The sequence below is a fragment of the Grammomys surdaster genome, unplaced genomic scaffold (assembly GCF_004785775.1).
Source record: "Grammomys surdaster isolate TR1022 unplaced genomic scaffold, NIH_TR_1.0 126036, whole genome shotgun sequence".
In the NCBI taxonomy this organism is placed as follows: Eukaryota; Metazoa; Chordata; class Mammalia; order Rodentia; family Muridae; genus Grammomys; species Grammomys surdaster.
In genome coordinates this window covers 2613349-2637869 of record NW_021620849.1, presented here as the reverse complement: position 1 = coordinate 2637869, position 24521 = coordinate 2613349, and the positions used below count along the sequence as shown (strand labels likewise).

General features: G+C 45.3%; 1 protein-coding gene across 1 annotated transcript; it reads right to left on the bottom strand.

Moving 5' to 3' along the window:
* Window positions 1-3470: 3470 nt before the first annotated feature.
* Vps33b (VPS33B late endosome and lysosome associated) lies at window positions 3471-24521 on the bottom strand. The gene is made up of 23 exons (XM_028754870.1): window positions 24117-24521; window positions 21019-21099; window positions 20635-20696; window positions 19054-19103; window positions 18686-18753; window positions 14918-14963; window positions 12359-12453; window positions 11362-11466; window positions 10879-10975; window positions 10592-10669; window positions 10339-10412; window positions 9834-9920; window positions 9598-9688; window positions 9291-9365; window positions 9006-9070; window positions 8839-8893; window positions 7868-7914; window positions 6906-7038; window positions 6293-6366; window positions 4637-4738; window positions 4382-4457; window positions 4171-4287; window positions 3471-3811 (listed from the first exon to the last, which is right to left on the bottom strand). Exons 1-23 carry the CDS (start codon window positions 24210-24212, stop codon window positions 3732-3734), a joined length of 1854 nt encoding a protein of 617 aa, XP_028610703.1. The 5' UTR covers window positions 24213-24521; the 3' UTR covers window positions 3471-3731.

Below are 24521 nucleotides of genomic sequence, written 5' to 3'. Positions count from 1 at the left end.
CGTTGGACCCCGCGGAATTCAAACCCAGCTAGAGGCGGCGCCGCCTGACAATTGGCTACTGCGTCCGCCACTCACGGAGCCCCGCCCTCGCCCCGCCCTTCCTGCGTAAGGCTGCAGCCGAGGCCTGAGGGCTGGAGTACAGAGACCGCTCAGGGCGTGGGTAGAGCTTACACTGGGAGCGCGCGGGCCTCAGTGTGCGCATGCGTACACCTAGGACTCAAGCTAGAGCCTCAGGGGGGGGGTGGGGGGGTGACCTATGATGTCACCCGAGCCCCACCCCGTCGGCGCCGTTGGGTTTCAAAATTTTGAGCTTCCTCTGAGGTAACGGGGAGACTACCAGAACAGCTCATCTACTCGCTACTCTCCAACGTCCCAAGAGGAGCAGGGATTAGCAGGAAAGCTTAGACGGCAAATAAACCAGGCTCTTGGTCCTGGTACCTTGGTAGACAAGTTTATCGCATTTAATCATTAGGACACACCTATTAATAATAATCATCACTATCCTGAAGAAAAACTCGAAAAGATTTGAGAAGCTTTTCCAGAACGTAGGCGGCTGAGGCAGGACAGGGAAATAGTTTGGGCTACATGAAAAGATTGACTAATTTATTTTGCCCAATTAAGCTGTCAGCAAATGGCGGCGAGAATCTGGGCTTTGTTTTTCTTGCAAATTATAGGATTTAGGTAAATTAGGAAAATTTCACAATTGGAACATGACATCAAAGTATTGTGTGTCCTTTTCTTCCCACGGATCCATAGTTGCTCCTTTCTGCATCTGTATCCCATTTTTCAGTCATTTACTATTCCCTAATACGCTGGTATGAGAGTATCTCCTCAGACAAACATTTTGCTACTCAGACTAAAATTTGTAATAAAGCTGAGATAAATCTCTTTTTTTTGCTACCTTCTCCAAAATGATTTGTAGAAGTGTAATTATTGAACATTCCCTTCCAAAGAGGTATTTATTAACCTAACCTATCTTCTGCGCCAAGCTTTGCTTGGTGTATCCTTGTTACCCACAGCAGTGGTGATTAGCAATGTGCTTTTAAACCAGTAGGTTCCATCTATAGGTCAGAAACGAAACAAAATCTGGTTTATACTGAATTATAACTGACATTGTTTTTCTATATTGGTCAATTGTACCATCATCTATAAGAGTTTCATTATTTGCTTTTCTTTTTATGATAAATACATTTATTAAATTTATTTGTGTATGGGGTGGTAGTATATGGAGAACAGAGGGCAACTTACAAGATTCAGGTTTCTCCTTCCACTGCATGGGTCTAGGAAGTAGAATCCACGGTAGTGGTTCTCAAAATGTGGGTCTTGACCCCTCTGGGGTGGGAGGGGGTCAAATAACCCTGTCACAGGAGTGGAATAGCAGACATCCTACATATCAGATATTTGAGTCATAACAGTAGTAAAATTACAACTATGAAGTAGCAATGAAAATAATTTTATGGTTGGAGCTCACCACAGCATCAGGAAGGCTGAGAAGCTGCCCTAGGAGTTTGAATTGGGTCGTCAAGGCACCATTAATGACTGAGTCAACTCCTAGGCCATCAGTTACTTTTGTCTTTAAAAGTAAAGAAGGAGCAGGGTGGTGGTGGCGCATGCCTTTAATCCCAGCACTTGGGAGGCAGAAGCAGGTGGATTTCTGAATTCGAGGCCAGCCTGGTCTACAGAGTGAGTTCCAGGACAGCCAGGGCTACACAGAGAAACCCTGTCTCGAAAAAAAACAAAACAAAACAAAACAAAAAAAAAAGTAAAGAAGGCAGGACTAGGCCTAGTGGCCCACACCTTAGATCTCAGCACTCAAGGGAGATCTCTGTGTGAGAGACCAGTCTGGGAAACAGATTTAGGCCAGCCAGGTTTAGATAGACCCTGGGTTAAACAAATAGAAAAAAACAAACAGACTTTATTTTGCCTCTAGAACTATATTGTTGGTTTTATATGTTTTGGGGGGTTTTTTTGTTGTTGTTTTTTTTTTTTTTGAGACAGGGTTTCTCTGTGTAGCCTTGCTCCCTCTGTAGACCAGGTTGGCCTTGAACTCAGACATCCGTCTACTTCTGCCTTGTGAATGCTGAGATTAAAAGCATAAGCCACCACTGGTGTCCCAGCTCAGAACTGTTTTATTGTGGGTGATGTTTGTTTGTTTGTTGACTGTTAAGGCTAAAGGGGAGTGCAACCAAGCACTATCATGCCCTGCCTTGTTTTCATTTTCTGAGACAAGGTCTCATTCTGTATACCAGGATGGTATGAAACTCACTACATAGCCCAAGCTGGTCTTCAACTTGTGAGTCATCTTCCTGCCTGAGCCTCCCAAGTGCTGGGATTATAATCAAGTCTGGCATCAGAAAGATGTGTTTCTTACTTTCAGAAAACAAAGAGCAAAACATTTTATGTACTAGACACACTAATAGAAACCTGTAATTAAAACACGTGAGAGGCAGGAGGATCACCATAAGTTCGAGTCCAGCCTGGCTTACATAAGTCTAGGCTAGCCAGTGAACATGTCTCAAAAAAAGGAACAAATAAAACTGTCTCTTTAAGGAGCTGGAGAGATGGCTCAGGAGCACTGACTCTTCTTCCAAAGGTCCTGAGTCCAACTCCCAACAACCACATCTCACGGCTCACAACCATCTGTAATGGGATCTGATGCCCTCTTCTAGCTGTCTGAAGACAGCTATAGTGCACTCATATACATTAAATAAATAAATAAATAAATCTTTTTTTTAAAAGTATCTCTTTAAGTTAGAGCAGTAACAACGTTGTCTTCTGGAAAGTGTAATGAGCACAGAGCTTTAGGAATGGAGAGGTGTCTGTGGAGCACTGCTGCTTCCTCCTCCTTTACATGTGAGGAACCAGGCTAGTGACTCACACTGGAAAAAACGGAGCAGGCCCAATATAGTTGAACTATTTTGAACATATCCCTGTCTAGTTTACAAAAGAATGAGACTCAGACTATGGTTATTTTATTTGGCTATGACAGTTACTGGTGGTAACCCCTAATCTACTTTTCTAAATGCTGGCCTGGCTATTTCCCCAGTGGTGTACCCCACATACTTGGTGTCTCCTGGCCTTGTGCTCAGGGTCCATCTTCTCTCACAGTGGCTACCTCCCCCCTCTGTCTCCTTTCTCTCTCCTTTGTTGCAGCTCCCAACCAGGTAACTCAAAACCCACCAATCTCTAATCCCTCCAGGAATTGGCTGTACCATTTTTATTTAACCAACAGTTTTAAATTAAGGAACAAGGTTTGTACAACAAAGGCTGGTAAATATGAGGCTCGTATTTTAACTCATTCCTTCCAGTACAAAACTTAACATTACAATATGTACCAACAGACCAAACCTCAGCAGCCCAGAGTAATCAATGAAAGTCCAGGCCGTGAAGCACATGAAGCCCCCCCCCCCCCACCCAGGAAAGTCTCACAGTGTAAAAAAAGAGATTGTTTGTCTAGGACTACAAAGATGTTGCATTTGAGAACAGAGGTTTATTTACAATAATTGTCAAACAGGATTTAGCAAAGAATACCTCTCCCCTCATACCTTAGCAGCATGAACTATATACAATTCATAAGCAAGAGGGGTATCCTGGGGACGGGACATGAATTCTCTCCCCAGAATTAGTTCCAAAGTCCCCAGCTCTGAGTAGTAAGTCTAGCTGGGAGCGGGGGTCTTAGAAGGTAGATGCCAAACACCAGCCTCTTGTCAGTATCCACAGTCAGGAAAACATCAGGATTTCACCTCACTCATGGCTTCCATGAGGCGAGCACTGTTTGTAACAGCAGTTGTCAGAAAAATAAATCTGTACCCTAAGAGTCAAGAGAAGTAGCAGAAGTGACTAAACAGACCTCAGGTCCCAACAGGCCAAGCCCACTACTTCCATAGTACCCCAGTGCCCCAGGATCAGAATGCAGGTTTACAGGCATAGACACATCTGGACCTGCCTGTCCCCAACAACTGAAGAGAAAAATAGAAAAATAAAACTATCAGTTGCAGTCTCTAGGGCACTACTATGCGTCAAGCCTGGCAGACTGTGCTCCCCTACCTTCTGCTATAGCAGTTCCCAGCAAGGCTGTACAAGTGGTCCAGAGCCAGGAGGAAAGCTTCCTGGGCAGGACATGTGGTCTCCAGAACCCACGCAACCCTGCGCTCACCTTTCTGTTCTCACCTTTCTCTCTACCCAGGAAGCGCAGCGCTGATATCTCTGAGAATGTGCAGCCCCCCAAGAACACCACCAAGATGAGCCGCAGTGACTCGCTGGAAGCCTTGTCTTCCTTAGCCATGTCTGTGAGGAGAGTGGACTCCATCCTTACTCACACACTAGCCCGCGGTCATGGGCCGCCCGCCCTCCCTGACCATGCACTAACAGTGCCCCATACCTGTGAATGCAAACTCACTGCAGTTTAGCAGCCGTACCACTTCATCAAGGCCCTGCCAACTCCGCCGCTCCAGCACCTAGGAACGTACAAACGCTGGCTTCAGGTCTTCTGATAGTGAGTTTAGGAAAGGAAAGGAGTAACAGTGAGACTCAAGGTCCTAGCTAGTGACTTGGAAAGTGAAAGTTGAGAGGGGCCAAGGACCAAGAAGAAGCACAGAGTGCAATAGCAATTGAGGCAAAAGTGAATCTTTTTCACCTGCTCAATGATTCGGCAGCTCAGAGGAACATAGGCACCACTGAAGACGTAAGCCATGTCTCGGGGCACTTTCAGGTCATACTCCCCATCTACACGTGGGATCTAGAGAGCAAAGGTACTACATTAGGCAGGTGACAGCTCATCAGAGGTCTGACAACAGCAGCACACCACGGGCAGCAGTTCACACTTTAGTGAAAACCAGCAAAGGTGGTGACAAAAGGGTCCACACCAAGACAACTGCTGTATTAAATACCTGCCCTTACTCTCTAGGGCTTCCTCTGCTCCCTGTAAAGGCTCTGAAGGGATGGGCTCTTTCCCAGTTCTTCCCTCTAGCCCCTTCCCAGGGAGCAGGGAACCCATACTTCTCAGTGTTCTCTAGCATTGATGGGTGCTGTTACATGTCTATTAAACAGTGGTTCTTTATGCTTTGTCTCATTATTAAATTAAGCTCATGCTGTAAAATTACCATAAAATTGCAATGACATGGGGCTGTAGAGATGGCTCAGTGGTTAAGAGCACTGACTGCTCTTCCAGAAGTCCTGAGTTCAATTCCTAGTAACCACATGGTGACTCACAACCATCTATAATGGGACCTGATGCCCTCTTCTGGTGTGCCTGAAGAGAGGGACAGTGTACTCACATACATGAAATAAATAAAATAAGTCTAAAAAAAAAAAAAAAAAAACAATGACATGGGGCTCTTGCAGATGACATGGGTTCAATTCCCAGCACCTACAGAGCAACCCACAACTGCAGTTCCAGAAAATCTAAGACTTACTTTCAGCCTCCACATGCACTAGGCCGACATGTGGAACACACATAAATGCAAGAAAGCACTTAGTACACAAAATAAAAATATTTTTACATGGAAGAACAGAGAATGGGGAGATGGTTCAGTGGGTAAAAATCACTTGCTACCCAAGCATGAGGTCTGAGTTCACTTCCCCAGCTAGACCCACAGCACAAGTACATTTGACCCCAGTGTCCTGTGGGGAATTAGGAGACAGACACAGGAGAACCCCCTAGAAGCTAGTGGACAAGCCAGACTGGCCTATACAGAGGAAACACAACTTAAAACTTCATCTCAAATAAGGTGGAAGGTGAGGACTGACACCGGAGGTTTCCTCTGACTTCTGCATGTGTGCTACCCACTCACACACATGAATGCCTGCACACACATGCATGCACATTGTACACACTCTCACACTGTACACACACACTGCACACACAGGCACAGTACACACACTGTACACACACACACACTGTACACATGTACACACTGTACACACACACTGCAAACACACACATTGCACACATACACTGTACACACGCACACACTGTACACATGCACATGCATGCACACACACTATACTCACCAAAAAGAAAAGAAATGCAATGGCATACAGAGTAATATGGATTCAAGTACACTATAAAGAAACAGTCGGGCTGTGGTGGTTCACTCCTTTAATCCCAGCACTTGGGAGGCAGAGGCAGGTAGATCTCTGAATTTGAGGCCAGCCTGATCTACAGAGTGAGTTTCAGGATATCGAGAGATACACAGAGACCCTGTCTAAAAAAACAAAAAAGAAAACCAAAAGGAAACAAACAAACGAAAACCCAAAATGTTTCCCATCCAGCCTTGTTTGTTCTACATACCAGATTGAGCTTTTTGCTGATGGCACGAAAATTGCTCCTCTTGGCCAGAGAACTGAAGGCATCAGTGATTTTTCCTGGGGAAGAAATCTGTGCTAGGTTCTATCTATGGCCCACAGATCCCCAATACCATTGAGGGCAGGAGAGAACGACACACCGATGCCCTGCCCCATCTCCCCTGCCACTGAAATCATCCCTACAGTGCCCTGGACCTGACCAAGGCAATCACCAGACCTCTCCTCAGACACTGTTTGTCCACTACAGTTATCAACGCCCACTCACTGCAGTCTACAAGGTGACCTTCATTTCTAGGGGAGGCATCAGGTTCAGAATAAAACCAGCCTGATGACCTGAAGAACTGTGAACAGCCACTTCATTTCTCTAAGCTGCATCTTCCTTAGAAGAAACACAAGGGAAAGAACACCTGCTTCTGGAGGGTTAAGTGAGAACTCGGGTCAAAGGTCAGCACATGCAGAGTTTGTGGTTTATGGAAACTGCTTGACTAGCAGAAGAAACCAAGGCAATGAAATCAGCCCTCCCAGTCCTCTCTGCCTCAGAGGGCTCTGCCTGCTGTAAGAAAAGGAACAGCTCCCAGGCTGAAGAGATGGAGGCTCACCTGCAGCCTTGTCAGTCACCAGCTTGCTCACTTTACTCTCTACTGCTGTGAGGGTGTCCCCTGGAGCCTGCTCGGTTAGGAGCCCAGCTCTCCGCAGGTTGGAGAAGGTTAGCAGGTGCTCGGGGCCATAGCTCTGAAGGAATTTAAAGCCAGTCATTTAGTCAGTGTCCACCACTCAACCAGCACTGTTAGGGACTCACAGGGGAGGGGAGGAATCCATATGTACTCTACAGTGTCTACTCAAAGAGCTTGCGTGAGTGGCAGTATCAAAGAGTTATAGAAAGTAACAGAAACTACTTAAGAACAGAAGGATGGTTGGGGCTGGAGAGATGGCTCACTGGTTAGGAGCACTGACTGCTCTTCCAGAGGTCCTGATTCAATTCCCAGCAGCCACATGGTGGCTCACAACCATCTGTGATGGGATCTGATGCCCTCTTCTGGTGTGTGTGAAGGCAGCTACAGTATACTCATATAAATAAATAAATCTTTAAAAAAAAAAAAAAACAGAAGGATGGGGTTGGCTAGATGGCTCAGCAAGTGAAAGTGCTTGCTGCCAAACCTGATGACCTGAGTTTTGTCCCCAGGGACCCATGTGGTGAAGGAGAAAACCATCTCTTGAATGTTTTTCTCTGACCTTCACAAGTATGCGCGCGCGCACACACACACACACACACACTCAATAAGCACAGTTTTGAAATTGTTCTTTAGATGTCGTGTATATAAGTGGTTTGCCTGGATGTGTATGTACATGTGTGTGCCTTGTGCCCACAGAGGTCAAAAGAAGGTGTTGAATTTCCTGAAACTGGAGTTACAAATGGTTGTGAACTACCATGTGAGTGCTGTGAACTGAGCCCAGGTCCTCTGTTCCAGAGTAACAGGCAATCTTAACTGCTGAGCCAATACTCCAGCCCCAGTAAATGTAATTTTTAAATGAAAAAAGGATTGTAACTTCCCATCTTTACCTGCAGATACTGTGTTTTCAGGGACCGATAATCCTTGGGGATCAAACCTAAGAGTAAGGGAAACAAGGCAGGTATGTGAGAAAAAAACAAGCAACCATGGATCCCAGAAGAGAACAGCCTAACCAATCAAACAATATACAACCAGAAGAACTGTGCTACCTTCAAACAGGATGCAGCTGATGCAGAATGGACTGCTAATCTAATTTGCTTACTAAAAGATAAAGGCCAGGCATCCTATTCTAAGAGCTCTGAACCACAGAGGCGAAGGAAGGCACGCTGAACAAGAGTAATCACCAGTGCTGGAGAGACTCTGAAAGCTGTGAAGGGAGGGAGATAGACTTCCTGTGCATTCCGGCTAAGCATCAGTTATTACAACTCATTTACAGCTGCTGAGAACCAAAAGTTTCAAATGTTCTACTCCACAGAGATAAGAAGCTGGGCTTCCAACTACAAGGAAGGGGAGCTAGAAGCAGCAGACTGTGTCTCCAGATAGAGAGCAGCATGATTCACTTACCACTAAAGGGGTCAACAGTAAACCACGCTGCCATGAAGGTGTGCAGAGCCGGGGCTTTGTGGAGTGTTTATGAGAAAGACTCCTTGGCCCTACATGCTTTCTATCAGGAAGCCTCACTGAGGACAGGTCAAACTGAGGGAGGAGAGAACTGCCACTGCACCTTACGTATGATAGGCACCATGGAGTGGACTGGAGATGGTCCTGTTTATGGCCAAACAATACGTCCCCCACAACCTGCTAATGACCCACCCCAAACAAGAAAACTTCATTTTAAAAGAAAAAGAATTCAGTAAGTGCCAAAACAGAAAAACAAGAAAAAACAAAACAAACAAACAAAAAAAAAAACAAAGAAAACAAAACAAAAGCCCCACTTGCTGGGCTTTCAGAAATCCACTCTGTATCCCTGAGGCATACATATTTCTCATCTGGCATTCTTGGCTTGATCTTTTGGGCTCACCATTCTCTGTGATGGACAAAAGGCACATGAGGCGTAGGCTTTCTATGGGCGACACCTGCACCGGAAGGAAGGGTCAGGGAGGACTGACATTTCAGGATGCACATCTTCTCTTCTTTCTGCTCAGACAGCCCCACCCCTAACCCTCACCGCAGCCTCCCAGTGCACACCTGCCGGTCTATGTGCTCTTCAATGTAGCTAGTGCTCTCTCGGATGTTGAAGCCCTCCAGCAGTGCTGCAAGAGATCAGAAAACAGTCATTCCTGGAGATTAGCTTAGCTGAGATGTGTCTGTCTCCAAATCTCTTTCTCTATCCTTGGGTGGAGCTAAGGGACCCCCAGTACTCCACAGAGCCAGCCATATCAACTGGAGAGAGCTAGAAAGCATCTTTTCCAGGGGCTGGGGACCAGCGGGGTAGGAGCAAGAGGAAGAGTTTTGGGAAGCTCTGGCAGTTACCATGCTCAGTCTTGATTAGCTCCTGGAAGTCCTGCTTGGTTTTCTTCTTCATGATTGATTCACAAGCCCCAATATCTGCAGAAAGGAAAAAAAGAAAATAATCACCTTCCTAGTTCCACAAGGAAAGTCTTTGATTGCCAGAAGAAAATCCCCATAAAGGAAAATCTACAAGCACTCTTTTATTTTAAATCAAATGAGATTACATCAAGAAAACAAGAATCTCCTCTTGGAAGAAAGTAATGGCCTTCAGTAACACTCCCCTGGAGAGGGCACAGTCACTTCCCCTTGTCCCCAGGCTAGCACCTACGGAGACTCAGAAGGCGGTGCTCCTGTTTCAGTCCCTTGAGCTCCTGAGACACGAAGTTCTTCATCTGCTTTATGTCCATGCCTCTCCGGCGCTGTGGAAATGTCCCTACAGGTCAGCACCCCCTGAGAGACCTCCACTCTCCCTCAGCTGCTCCCCATCCGTGAGCAGACACAGGATGCCTGTCATAGGATTAGAAAGGGAACACTGAAGAAAGCCAACAGAGGAACAGGCCTTACGTCATATTGGGCCTGCAAGTTCCGGGCCTTCTGGCTCAAGAAGCCAAAGACATTGGAGAAGTGTTCATTGCGGATCTCATTAAACACCTGTGAGAGAACAAGACAGAAGTCACTTACTATGACAGATCTGTACCAGGCTCCTGCCTGCTTCAGAAGTACAATAACAGCACAGGAAGTGATGCACAAGCCAAAATACGACCAGAACAGAGCTGATATCAGAAGCATACGTCAGGGCCATCCACTAGGCTCTAGATCGACTCTTTTCATATATTTATTTTTGGATTGTGAGATAGTTTTATTTAGCTGAGCATGGTCTTAAGCTCTTGATTCATCTGCTTCCATCTTCAAAAAGATCAAACTACAGGTGGGAGCCATCATTCCTAGCTTGGGTCTGATCCTAACTGATGGAGAAAACCTCCCAGGGATTTGGCCTCCTGCCCAGGGCTGGACCCCAGCCTTGTGTAGCAGTGGTCCTGAGTAAAACCCAACACACCTACACCCTCACCTTGTCCTCAGCGTTGAGTAGCACCTTCAGGCTCTTGTCAGAGGATGTAACTTCTGGGCCAAAGTCGACACTCCCTTTGAAGGCAGAGGGGACAGCTATTAGCAGCTCCACAGAGGCCTTCTCCCACTCATTCCTTAACTCTGCTAAAGGTCTCCCAGTGCACCAGTCTCCCCACACTCCTGCTCTACCATAGGAGCCACCAGAGGATGCATCATTTCCACTTTGCCAAAATGCAGAGGATCATGGCACTTACCACACTTGATTCGGAAGGTGTCATCTACCAAGCCCTCGTAAACCACTTGGGAGCAAAGTGCTGTCACAAAGTCCATGTCTAAAACCAAGATTCCAAACATAAAGGTTCCCTAGATCCAGCTTTCTATTCGGTTTGTTCAATATCAGCTCAAGAATGCCCCATGTGTGCCCATGTTCACACTAAAATTCCCAGCCCTAACCCTAACTGTAGGACACCAGCTTTGCCAGCATTTTCCATATGTCTGCCTTCTAGGACCCAAAGATAAGAGAGTGCTGGGCAATGTTTACCTCTGTCCAGGAGAAAGATGTGTCCAATCTCCGGTCTCCGACCTTTGGTTTCACTGTCCTCTTCCTCCTCTAGTTTCCTCCATAGGTCATATGACATCTACCGGAGCCCGAGACAATGTTTTGTGTCCAGGTCCTCTTGAAGGCCCAACTTACAGAACCCCACCTCTTCTATGGCATACCCGGTCTTATCCCGAGAAGGGAGTTAACTGTCAGGAATTCAAGCCTATTCTCCCATTTGCTTCTATCCTCCCATACTAGTGAGGAAAATGTTCCCTGCCCCAAAGATAAAAGAGATTTAGGATTGTGACCTAGAAGCTCTTGCTTATCTGTTAGCCACACAGATTCACCTCTCTAGGGAAACATCCTGGGGTATAAAAGCAAAGGAAAGAATATTGCTTATGTCAGAGATGCCTGGGGATAATCTTTGCTGGGTAAAGAAAAAGGGAAACCGGCTTTAAGCAAGAGTTCTGCTCATACTCTTACCTTTGCACATCTGCCAATGCCATAGCAGTTAGGAAAGGGCCCATAGAGAGTACTGAGAAGGTGCAAGGCCTGAGCCACAGTGTTGATCCAACGCTGATCACCTTCCTGCAGCAATCACAGGGGGCACAAAGACCCATGCTAACTCATCCGATGCAGTGGAGAATGCAGCCCTAGATGCCCTGGAGTGGGATGGCAGTATCTAGGGAATGCTGGAGAAGTTCATTTTACAGGCCCCTGTGATGTTTGATCCTGATAACCACCCTGAAAGGAATGGAAAGTCCCTAGGAGAGTAGTAAAGCTACCCTCTGGGTATATCTGTGAGGCTGTTTCCAGAGGATTACCTGCAGGGGAAGATCTGCTCTGCAGGCAAATAAACACTCTATGACCAAGTAAGTCCCCAGGCAGAATAAGGGAAACAGAAGGAAAAAGCCTGCCAGGCATATTCTCTTCCCTCTCCCTTTCCTTCTCCCTTTCCTTCTCCTTCTCCTTCTCCCTCTCTCTCTCCATACTGCTTCTCCCTCTCTCCCCTCCCTCCCTCCCTGGCCATCATGAGCTGTTCTGCTGTGCCCTATCAGAAAATATGAATTGGAACCTCCAAAATCATTAGTCAAATCTTTCTTCCCTTAAAAAGGCATGGTGGCACACACCCTTAATTGCAGCACTTGAAAGGCAGAGGCAGGTGAATCTCTGAGTTTGAGATCAGCCTGGTCTAGAGTTCTAGAACAGCCAAGGCTACACAGAGAAACTCTGTCTCAAAAAAAAAAAAAAAAAAGAAAGAAAACTCAACAACAACAACAAAGAGGTTTTCTTGGGTGTTTGACCATAGCAACAGCTGAGAGCCCTGACAGTAGTATGATACAAAACAACCTGTAGCCTTCATCTGTAAAATCAGTCACTCATGAAAAATTAATATGAGCTGGAAAAAAGTGTCAATATTTCTAGTCCACTGGACCCAATATTTATCTCCTGATACTAAGACTCAAGGACCCTGCATTACCAGGAAGTAATCCCTGAAAAATTCTGGCAGTTCCATGCTCAGCAGATCCACATCAAGAGGCAGCAGAGAAAAGGCCCATTCATCACAGCTCACATCTGCAGGGACAGAGAACATCAGCCTTCAGATAGAAGGTACTTGGTTCCATTCTAAATGAAGGTCTGCCATAGCCATCCAACAGAATATCTGAGTGTGGTTCTAAGCCAATTATTATATTTAGCATTGGAGATTCAAAGTAAGAAACAGTGTATCTTTAAGGAGTGTCTAATACAGCCATAGAAGGACAATGCAATGTGGCAAGTAGTGGTTTATATTAGGGTTGGCAAGTGCTGAGAAAATCCTCATCTGCATTCATGATTCAGCAGATAATACTGAGATCCACACAAGGGAGACAATGATGAACAAAATGGGCTAGCTCCCCCAGTCTTCTGGAACGTAAGATCTAGTGCAAACAGAGGCAGCAAATTATGACACAACACTTATTACAGTCGTACTTTACAAAAGAGTGCAGAGAACGCTCTGGGCTTGCGGCAGAGAACACGTGCTCTGCTTGAATGAGCCCCCGAGCTCAATTCTCATCACGAAACAAACAAGGGAACTATGAGCACAAATAGTACAGGGATCAACACAACTATGGGCAAAGGAATGACTGCCCGGCTTGTTTAGGTTAGAGAGTGAGTCCAAAGGTAGCCTAGAGAACTCATGAGACTTTGGCTCAGTATGAGAAAGTAAAACAGATCAGGCATGGCCATGCACACTCTTAACCTCAGCACTAGGGAGGCGGAGGCAGGCAGGAGTCTGGGAGCTCAAGAACAGCCAGTGATATATCGAGAGACGCTTGTCTCCAAAGAGAAGTAAGTAAATAAAAAGAAAAGAAAGAGCCATAATAGAGCTCAGTAGTCAAGCACTTGCCTAGCATGTACAAGGTCCTTTATACAATAGCCAGTATTTCAAATAAATAAAAAAAAAAAGCCAAGCCCCTGATGCCATAGACCAATAAGACAGGAAAATGAGGCAGATTATTACCTCAAGGCCTTTCTGTAAAGCAGGGAAGCATAGGAAATGGTTTAGCCTGAGACTCTTTGGTTTTGCTTATGCACAGGTCCCCAACCCTTGTAATAATGAACCTGGGCAGCCCAGTTCCTTGGCTTGCATGCACTATGCATACACACTCCTCTCCAAACAATATATGTAGCAACTTCAAGACTCTCCCGTTCTTCCACCTGTAGTGGACTACACCTACTACCATCTCTAAACAATATTATAGATTTCTCCATCCCTAGGAACAATCAAATTTAGGCAGTTTTCATTCAAGTGTATTCCCAATATATCAGGTACAAAGAATAGAAACGCTGATCTGGCCTGAACTGCATCTTCGACTGACCTCTTAGGGAGTGTCCTCTTTACCATCTTATATCTATGCATAGTTGGGCATGTATATGATTAAAATTAGAAAAACTGTGGGAAGATATGAGCAATGGAAAGAATGAATATATGACCTAATATAGCAATCAAAATGGAGAATAACCCAAACTATGGCTTTCAGTAACTAGCCCTTCCTTCCTTTAGACCCCATAAAAAGAGACCACAAACTATGCAGGGTGATACACATCTTTAATCCCACCATTCCAAAGGCAGAGGCAGGAGGATCTCTGTGAATTTGAGGTCATGGTATACATAGTTCTGGGACAGCCAGGACTGTATAAAAACCCTGTCTGGGAACCTTGAGTACTGTCACTCATGTAGCCGGCTGAAAAGCTTGACCTGTCCCTTTTATCATCTGTACTATCACCTAACTCTGGGTGAAGTTATCTTGCTTCTTTTGCAGATTTATGTCAGCCATTTTTTTAAGATTTATTTATTTTATTTATATGAGTACACTGACTGAGCTGTCTTCTGATACACCAGAAGAGGGCATCAGATCCAATTACAGATGGTTATGATCCACCATGTAGTTGCTGGGAATTGAACTCAGGACCTCTGGAAGAGAAGTCAGTGCTATAAACTGCTGAGCCATCTCTCCAGTCCCAGACAGCCCTTGTTTTCAATCCTTTGCTAAGAGGCCAAGGAAATCTCGGACTTACTGCCCAGATCCCAGCCACCATAACACCTGAGCTACAGAAGGAAACACCTCCCTAAGGAAAGAACAGTTAAGTTAGAGCCTGAGTGATGTGTCGGTGGGGAAAAGGCTCAGGGCAGAGCATGACCTAAGCCAGAGGAAAAGCAACTGCAGAGCCAGAGCTCAGCTGACTAGGAGGTAACTAGCAAAGGAAAGGAGCAGCACACCGTGAGGCTGAAGGGAGAAGGAGGAGGATCGCTTGGGATAAATGGCAGGCCATGCTGAGGAGGCTGAGGCCACCTGTCTGTGGGAATCTGAGAGGCAGCAGCTGCACATTCCTTATGCTAGCCCCAGCCTCCCACGAGTCCTATTCCCGATCTCCTTCCCAGGGGCCTCTCACTAGACCGACAGGAGTGAGACCCAGAGAAGGAGCTGGAAATGGAAAACGCGAGCTATTTCTTCACATGTTCTCTCGCCCTTCACTCACATTCGGTTCCTCTCACCTCCATAGACTCCCTCTTCCTCAAGCACCATCTCACATGCATAAAACTGAAAGAGAAAAGTCAATTAGCTGATTAGGAAAAGCTGATTAGTAACAACTTTACTCTGCTCTTCCTGGTTTTGTTTTTGTTGTTTTGTTTTTCTGATGCGGAACGTGATAGTCATCTTGGTTGTTGGACTGAGACATCTAAAGACTGGTAAAGAACTTTGCCTGGCGAATCTGTAAGGGGGTTTCCAGAGATGGCTAGGTCATGTTCTGACCTAACTAGATCTGTCTAATCAAGGGCTTGATTCCCCTGTGGATTCAAAATCTAAATATACTGACAAGGTGGTGAAATTGCAGAAGGAAGGGGGGACTAGTTAGAGGAAGTGGGTGGCTAGGGATATTTTGTTTTGTTTTTTTTGTTTTTTTTTTTGAGACAGGGTTTCTTTGTGTACCCCTGGCTATCCTGGATCTAGACTTGTACATCATGCTGGCCTGGAACTCAGAGATCCATCAACCTCTGCCTCCCAAGTGCTAAAGGTGTATGCCAGCCAAGAGACTCCCCAGAGTCTCACGACAGGCCATGCTGAGGAGTCTGGGGCTACCTGTTTCTGTGGGAATCTGAGAGGCAGATGTTCTTAAAGTGGATCATGGAACCTAATCACTTCCTGTCTCTGCTCCTGGCTGCCATGAAGTAAACAATGTTAAAGGAGTGGAGATGGAGGGGCACTCCTGTAACCCAGCACTCCAGAAACTTGACAGATGCAGGTGGATCTCTGTGAGTCCAAGGCAAATTTGTTCTAGACAGTGAGTTCCAGGCCAGCCAGGGATGTGTAGAGAGTATGTCAAAACAACAAACAACAACAAAACCCTATAGAGCTAGCTAACCATGGACTGAAACCTCCAAAAACCCAGAGCCAAAGCAAATCTTTCTTCCTTTAAACTTTTTCACAGGTTTATCTGTCACAATGATGAAAAGTTGACCAGCACAGTGGAGATCAAACCCAGGCCTCAGTGGGAAGTGCTGCACACATCTGTAGTCCCAGCACTCAGGAGGCTGAGGTAGGAAAATTGGGAGTTCAAATCAGTTTGTACTGAATAGTAAGTTCTAACCCACCCTACACTATAAATGACATTCTTCTCAAAACCAAACAGGGTCAGTGAGATGGCTCAGCAGGTTAATGCATTTGTTGCCAAGTCTGACAACCTGAGTTTGATCCCTAGGCTCAACATGATGGAAGGAGAGAGATGACTCCCAAAAGTTGGCCTCTGGCCTCAACCTGAGCACCATGGCATTTGCTCTCCCCTTGTTCGTGAGTGTGACACACAGTAAATAAATATTTTTTAAAAAACACCTGGGGGGGGCTGGAGATGGCTCAGTGGTTAAGAGCACTGGCTGCTCTTCCAAAGGTCCTGAGTTCAATTCCCAGCAACCACATGGTAGCTCACAACCATCTGTAATGGGATCTGATGCCCTCTTCTGGTGTGTCTAAAGACAGCTACAGTGTACTCATATACATAAAATAAATAAGTAAAATCTTAAAAAAAAAAAAAAAAAAAAAAACACCTCACACAAGCTATACTCTTGGCCCTATTCTTACTGTGTTTCTGGAGTTCTCCTACAGTTAGGGTCAAAGTTTGTATAAGGCTTGAGAAATCTTCCAAGAGCTCACTATTGAATTAAACTCCACTGTGAGATATTAGGAGTGGAAAGTTAATCTAATTATGGTATCCAGAGGAAAGTCTTTAGAATTCACTAGGATTGAGTAAGGTCATCAGCGTGGAGGCTCCATGATTAAATACTGGTGGCTTTACAAAAGAAGGCGGGGATCAGGGCACACCCACATGTTCTCTGTCTCTCACCGCAGGACACTGCAGGCTAGACAGCCATCAGGAGACATGCCCTTTCAATCCTGAACCTGCAGAACATGGACTAAAGTAAGCCTTTACGCTTTATAGTCTCAGTCAGTCTATAGTCTCATGGTAGTAAGAGAAATAACCTGAGGCAGCCAATGGTGAGGATATTAGTCACAGAATCCATGAATCAGGACAGCCAAACTCATCAGTCTACAGTGGACCTCCAGAACCAACTGGCCCCACATTTCATTTCCAGTTTTACTTACATATTAGGCTCTTTCCTCTCCCTTAGAGACTGGGAAATGTTATAAAGGAGTAGGCATTTAGCAGTCTTTGAGGGAGGAGCTGTGCTGGGAAGAGGACAGGAGTGAGACAGGGAGTCCTGTTTAGGACACATCCATGAGATGCTGAGATCATGCCGAGTCAATGATTGTGCGTGTGTGTATGTGTGTGTGTGTGTGTGTATTGTATTTAAGTGTTTTGAGGTGGACATGATAAGATAAGCCTACAGTCCTGGCATTCTGGAGTCAGGAGCAGGAATTGCAAATTCAAGGCAAGCCTGGGCTATACAGTAAGATCCTATCTCAAATATGAAAAGCTTTATTCAAGCAAAAAAACAAGGAGTCAGGGATAGTAATTCACACCTGTAATCTCAGCACTTGGAAGAGGCAGAAGGATCAGGAGCCCAAGATCATCAGCTACAAATAAAGCTCATGGATAGCTTGAGTTACATAGACTGTTTCAAAGAAAATGGTGTGTGTGTCTGTATGTGAATTACATTAAGGACAGGAGAGTGTGTGTGTCTGTATTACATTAATACAGGGGTGTGTGTGTGTGTGTGTGTGTGTGTGTGTGTCTGAGTGTATTACATTAAGGACAGAAGTCCAGGAAAAACAAAATGAAAGCGGTACAGAATACAGAAGCAGGGAGAAAAGACTGAGAAGGAACACTCACAGGGACAGGAACAGGAAAAAGCAGTGCCATGATACAGGAATATGTGCGGGCAGGGACACACAACAGGAGCCATTTCAAAAATATAAAACTATTAAAACTATTTAAGACTGGGGGTATAGTTCAGTGGTGGAATGATGGCCCAGGATACCTAAGACATGACTAGATCACTGGCACACCAGACAATTCCCACCCAAACCCCATAAAGAGAGAGAGAGTAAGAGAAAGAGATGGGGGAGGAGAGAGACAGAGACACATGCACACACACAAACAGAGAGAGAGAGAGAGAGAGAGAGAGAAAGAGAGAGAGAGAGAGAACAAAGAAATCTACATGGAAGTCACTATTCCACAATTCACAAATTCCACAATGCTTTGCTTTCTTTAGGGGCAGTTTGATGACAGACCCTTTATTTAGTAATCATAGACACATATTGATAAGACAGCATGCCATTGGCCATTCATCCCATCCTGTTACACAGCCTCCGAGAGCGAAACTCCATCCTCCAGTAAGAAGTTCCTGAAATTGATCAGACACCCCAGCCTCTCCCTTCCCAATAGTTCGTAAGCAATGAAGACTCCTGAGTCAGACCCAGCCAAGCAGAGCTCATGGAAGAAGCTGAGATCAACTGAGCCACCTGAAAAGGACACTCTCCTTGAGCTGCCTACAGACTGTAGTACCCTCCAGGATTCTATGTTTTGTGACTGTCTCCCATGCTAGGGGTAAGCTTTGGTAATGTAGCTAGCTGTCTTTGAGTCATTTCTGCTCCTGTAAGTAAGCCCTACCATATGCTTATAAATAACCTCAATAAAACCCCTTAGTTCACCAAGCTGGATTTTGGTGTATCCATACTTGAGTCTGTTGTCAGTTCTCTATCTGGAGTGAGCAGATATTTGTCCATGTCTCCCAAAACAGTGTATTACAGCAAGTCCTCCTCCTGGCTCAACCTCACATGTCCCTCCTTCTAGGATCACATCTCACCTTCTGAGGACTTAAGATGATCTTATATTTTCTAATTCGGCCAGCCAGTTTGTCAGCATTAACAAGATCTAGAGAGAAAAAGAGAGAGAGAGCAAATCAGCAGGTCATGAGCCATTTCTTAGACAAGAAACAAAGATGCCTTCCTGATGCCTCCCATCTTCCCCCACTAATATCTTGCTACGTAGCACAAGATAACCTCAAACTTGGATTCCTTGACCTCCAAAGTACAGAGATTACAAATGTACACCACAAAATGTAGAAAGAGGCCCATGGGGTTTCTTCTCATCAAGGGGTCCTTATGGTCAAGGCTCTTCTAACTTGCCCACCTTTTTGTGGCTTAGCCCCACACAGTACCCTGGCTTACTCACTGGCAATGTAGCGCATATTCCTGATTCGAGGTCTGACCAAGAAGCACAATCTGTGGATGAGAAAGGAAAAGTTAGTAAAAATCATGAAGATGATGATAGGACCTAAGAAGAAATTAAAACAAACAAGTCTTTAATCATCTGCCCTTCCTGACCAGGCCTGTAGATCTGAGCTACCATGTGCCATTCACAGAAGACATTTCTCAATACAACAGGTACAATGTGATGATATAAGTGCCTTTATTAGCTCTATAGCAGATCCAGGAGTTCTTATTCTTAAATATTTGATGATCTAATGGGCCAAAATTTTATATATAAGTTATATGTATTTATAAATAGTATATACTTCTAAGTTTATGATTTATAAATTATACATATGTATATATAATCAATCAAGTACTAAAAATAATAAGAACTCGAGTGCTTGTATGTAATTTCCACATATCTAGAAGTTTTTCTGCTAAAGAAAGGTAAACACTACTCAAGTCTGGGGAATGTGTAAAAGAAATCAAAGCACTAGAGCTACAGTGTAACGGTAGAGTGCTTGCTCGAAGTCCTGGTTTGATCTCTTGCACAGCAGATTGTGAGTGCATGGCATGTGGACAGGACAATACAAACTGCTCCGGAGATCTAGAGAGGAAAATCAACCTGGTCTGGAAGACAGCTTCATGATGACTAGGGCTGGACTGAAAACCTGGTGCTCTTTATAGGAGTGAAAGACAGGGGAGAACTTTAGGCAGAGCGAGTGGAGTGTCGCAAAGGGCAAAGGCACGTTCTAGACGTGTGGATGCACATGTCCACAGAGGCCTGAAAGGCTACATGACGACAAACAAGGCTATAGAGTAGCACCAGGCCTCAGAACCTGGGATGCTCAGCTGGACTACAGCCAATAAATAATGTGAAGTCTTGGAAGGTTTTCCTTCTAATATTTATTTATTTGTGTGTGTGAACATATGCGCCACAGCTTGTGTAGTCAGAGGACAACTTGTGGCAGTAAGTTCTTTTCTTCACAAAATTCAGGTTGTCTGTTAGCCATGCTGGGGAATATCTTTACCTGCTAAGACATCTCATTAATCCTAGAGGTTAGATTTATTTATTTATTTACTTACTTACTTACTTATTTATTTATCTCTTCACTAGTATTGTGTATGTGTGAGTGCAGACACACATGTAGACGTCAGAGGACAACTCTGTGCAGGGAAGATTCTCTCCTTCTACCTTTTCATGGGCTCCAAAGATTGAACCCTGTTCACTGGACTTGCACAGCAAGTGCTTTGTCCACTAAGCAGCCTTCCAGCTACTACCCCTGGAGGTGGTTGGTAGTAAAGTAACCATTTTTGGACAAGGAATGATTTGAATTGTAGATAACAACATGGAGTAGAGAGGGGAGAAGGCAGAGTAGAAGAGGCTGTGGAAAGGCAGGCTAACAATCTAAGTGTGGTACTGCATAACCATCTGCGCATGATACTGTGAGCACTCAGGGAACTAGGCCACATCACAGGCACAGACAAAACAAGGCAAACAAACACACCCCTCGGGACCTCCTCCAGCCTGGAGGCCACACAGACTCTCCCAGACACTTACTGCTCATTGACACTGACGGCAGGCTTGCTCTCCACCTTGTATAGCTTGTCCACTTCATGTTGCTTCAGAGAGAATCAAACACAACAATGAACACAAGAGTTGGAGAAGCCCAGGCATGACACAAAGGCAGGGGCACTTAAAGGGTTAATCCCAGAAGTCAACCTGTTCCCATCCCACTAAAATTTTCTGCCTTTCTATCAATGGAAAAACCAAAAGTAAAACACAAGACAAACATCACAACCATCCCCTGCATGCCCACCCAGGCGAGTTGACTGTCTCACCCTGTCGTGGGTGCCAGTCTTCAGGAATTAGTTATGCTTGTCAAAAGAAAAACTGTTCAAAGAGGAAAAAGGGCAGGAGTTGCCCTGAGAAAAGGGCAGGTACCTTCAGGATAGAGACGTTAGCAATTCGATCCAAAGGGCTCATGAGATCTGCCTCAATGAATAAATCCTTTTTTCCAGGAAGCTGAAGGAGAGAAAGTATCATTGATCACTCAAAGGTCACACAAGCTTCCTTCAGCTGGGAAGATATGCAGTCACTCATTTAACAAAAACTTGGTATTGAGTTAAGAAGGCATCAGACATCTAGCTAAGCATCTTATTTACTGTCTGTGTCCACCACCACTTCTTTGTATGTAAAATATAGTCTACTTTCTCAGCTTGGCTCCTTGTCTGTCAATTGTGAGTTTGGCCACGGTCTCTTAGACTCTGCCTCATAACAGTTTCTCATTTCCTAATAAAGACAAACTCAACAAAAGCCCACCTTGCATCCTGCAACCCCTTCAACTAATGCTAAATATCTCTTCCAGTGACATTTTTCTTTTAGTTACAAACATGACAGACTTAATGTAGAACTTTGAAAATCAGGGCAAGGCTGGACGTGTGTGTGACTCAGTGATAGGGTGTGTGTGTTGCAGCCATGAGGCCTGCTTTCAGCCACTATCCTTGAAAAAAGAAAAAGAAACCCCAGATGGTACTCACCCTATCCCCTTCCCCAGCACCCACCTCATGATACCACCATGGGATGCCAGCACCAACACTCGGGATGCTGCTCTCATTTGTACAAGAGGAGGAGGTTACATTGTTGATAGGAAGGGCTAAGTCATAGGGTTGGAAGGCCTTGACATAGGGTTGAGAGTTGTTACTGATGTTTACGGGACAATCCAGCAAGAGTAAGTGTAGAGGGGGAAGGCTGAGCAAGCAATTCAGGTGGCCTGACACATTTGGTACATGATGGCAGTAGTTCTCAGCTGGGGACATTTGGCAATGCCAGGACACATTTTGGGTTATCTGGAACAGGGTGTAGGGAGATACTGGAATCTAATGCACAGAGGTTTGAGTGCTGCTAAGCCATCCACAGTGTACAGGACAGGCCCTACAACACGGAATTACTGCACACAGCGTGTCTGCAGTACCAAGAATTAATAATATTGATGTAAAAGAAACGGTAGGAAATAGGTTTGAAACACTTGACTAGAACAGAGCAATAGGTAGGGAATTTGGACTTGATCCTTTAAGGAAGAAGGAGAACAGAAAGCTTTTGTATACTACAGCACGAATCAGCCAGGAATTTTAGATGGAATGGACAACTATTGATAAATTGAAGAGATGAGAAACGGAAGGTAGGGGCTCATTTGAAAGGGTAATGGAACAGAGCAAACAGGAAGGCATGGGCAATGGGAACATGCTTCAGGCTAGGAGCAGTGTAAACAAAACAGATTAAGACAAACAGGAAATGTGGTTATGTGTGTGCATGATGTGTGTACGTGAACGTGTGTGCCGTGGTATATGTGGTGCAGAGGTTAAACACTGGAGCATATTGTCTCCTTCCACCTTTATGTGGATTCCAGGAATGGAACCCAGGTTAACAGGCTTGCACGCACAGCAAGCGTCTTTACCTACCAAGTCATCTCACAGGAGACAGTTTTCATACTGGAAGGGTAGCAGCAGTGTTAACATTGCAGATGCTGTTCATTCAATGTTGATATGACACATTTTCATTAAGCACGTGCTATGAGCCGGACTCTAAGCTAAGTACTTGATGCTGGACAGAACACACACTATTCCTATACCTGAGAAGCTCCCATGAACAATAAGCAAACCATTACAATGACAGTGACAACACCATTTTCCTAATAACACAGGTTAAAAGGCCAAGTAAACTTTGCTCCTTCCTCAACATTTCCAACTAATCAATGTCTCTGAATGTTCTTTCACTGTAACTTATAAATCTATCACAAGTCAGGCGTACTGGCAAACTCCTGTAATGCTAGCACTTGGATAGGCCGAAGCAGAGGTACTGCCAGAGGATACCCTGGACTACATAGTAAGACCCAAAGAAACAAAACCAGTGCCGGGCAGTGGTGGTGCACAGCTTTAATCCCAGCACTTAGGAGGCAGAGGCAGGTGGATTTCTGAGTTCGAGGCCAGCCTGGTCTACAGAATGAGTTCCAGGACAGCCAGGGCTACACAGAGAAACCCTGTCTCGAAAAACCAAAAAAAAAAAAAAAAAAAAAAAAAGCCAGCAACCAAGCCCCACCATTTCTCTCACTTCTACTGCCATAGGCTTTTATTACTTTAATCAGTATTCTCCTAACTACCCTGTGGTCCATTTACTCTACTTTAAAACCACTATGGCAAACATCAAGTATTGTTTCACACTACAGATGGGTGTGGGTCTTCAGCCTGCTGTGTAATCTGTTTGTTTGGCTGTTTGGTTTGGTTTTTTATTTTTTGAGACAATTTTTTTCTCTGTGTAGCCGTGTCTGTCCTGGCACTCATTCTGTAGATCAGGCTGGCCTCAAACTCACAAATCTGCCTGCCTCTGCTTGTGAAGGAATGAATGTACTGGGATTGAAGGTGTGTTTGACCAGCCCTTTCTTTTCCATGGGGTGAAATGGATGAAACCTAGGACCCTGCAGATACAAGTGTTCAGCCACTGAGCTGTGTTTCCACCCTACAATGTGACTTCTGATAGCTCTTCCCTCTGCTCACACTTCACTCCTTCCCTGCTAGACCTCCCATCTAGCAGCCTGACTGCCTAAACGGAGCACACTGTTCCTACTCCAGAGAAAGCATGCTTATGCTTCAAACTCCAGATCACCCCAGCTGCTGTTATTTATTCTGAACCTTTCAGGAAGTCTAGAATTCTCTTACCACTTGACACCCTTAGGGGTCATTATTTCATATGGCACCTCCTGGAATGTAACTAGTGACAAAGGTATTTCAAATGTATTTCCAACTCCAGACACAAATGTGTCTTTTTCATTTGCATGGAGGATGGCAATTTCCATTTATTTCCTGACCAGGCTGTTACTACTCTGTTTTGTTTTTGTTGTTGTTGTTGTTTTCCTGTTGACTGCCCCCATTTTGGACCTGCCTCAGAAACTCAAAGAAAAATACCAAGGGACTCAGCAAGGAAGAAGTCACATTGAGGGCCACACTGTTGATGCAGTAAAGGTGCCAGCCGTGGCAGGTACTGACCTGTTCTAGCAGATAGATGAGCTGGTCCCGAGCCAGCCTCTTGAGCATAGAGAAGTCGGGAAGCTCAGGGGCGTCCAGTCGATGGGGGAAAGCCATGGGAGCGGTCACCTGAGCCACCGTGTGAGAGTATCAGGATGGCCCCTGTTCTGAAAAGACCGGCGACAGCCCAAGGTGTTACCGCAGGCTACTATCCGGCTTGCCTGGGCTCTGGGTTCCAGAACCCCGAGGGGCCCTCGCTCCTCTGCGGCACTCGACAGGTGAATGACCCCCTCCCGACAGACGGCCGCAGCCTCGGGTGACTCTCCTTGGAGACCTACAGTCACTGGTCCCTCCCGGGTCCACTCAGCCTGTCAGCTGGATTCCCAACTACATACGCACACTCTGCAGTGTGCCTGGAGAACCCCG

Coding starts and splice junctions, on each gene's coding strand:
- Vps33b (XM_028754870.1), bottom strand. CDS start 24,212: ATGGCTTTCCCCCATCGACTGGACGCCCCTGAGCTTCCCGACTTCTCT. Junction 19,104..20,634: donor GCCGTCAGTGTCAATGAGCA/GTAAGTGTCTGG, acceptor TCTCATCCACAG/ATTGTGCTTCTTGGTCAGAC. Junction 7,039..7,867: donor TGAAAACACAGTATCTGCAG/GTAAAGATGGGA, acceptor AAATTCCTTCAG/AGCTATGGCCCCGAGCACCT.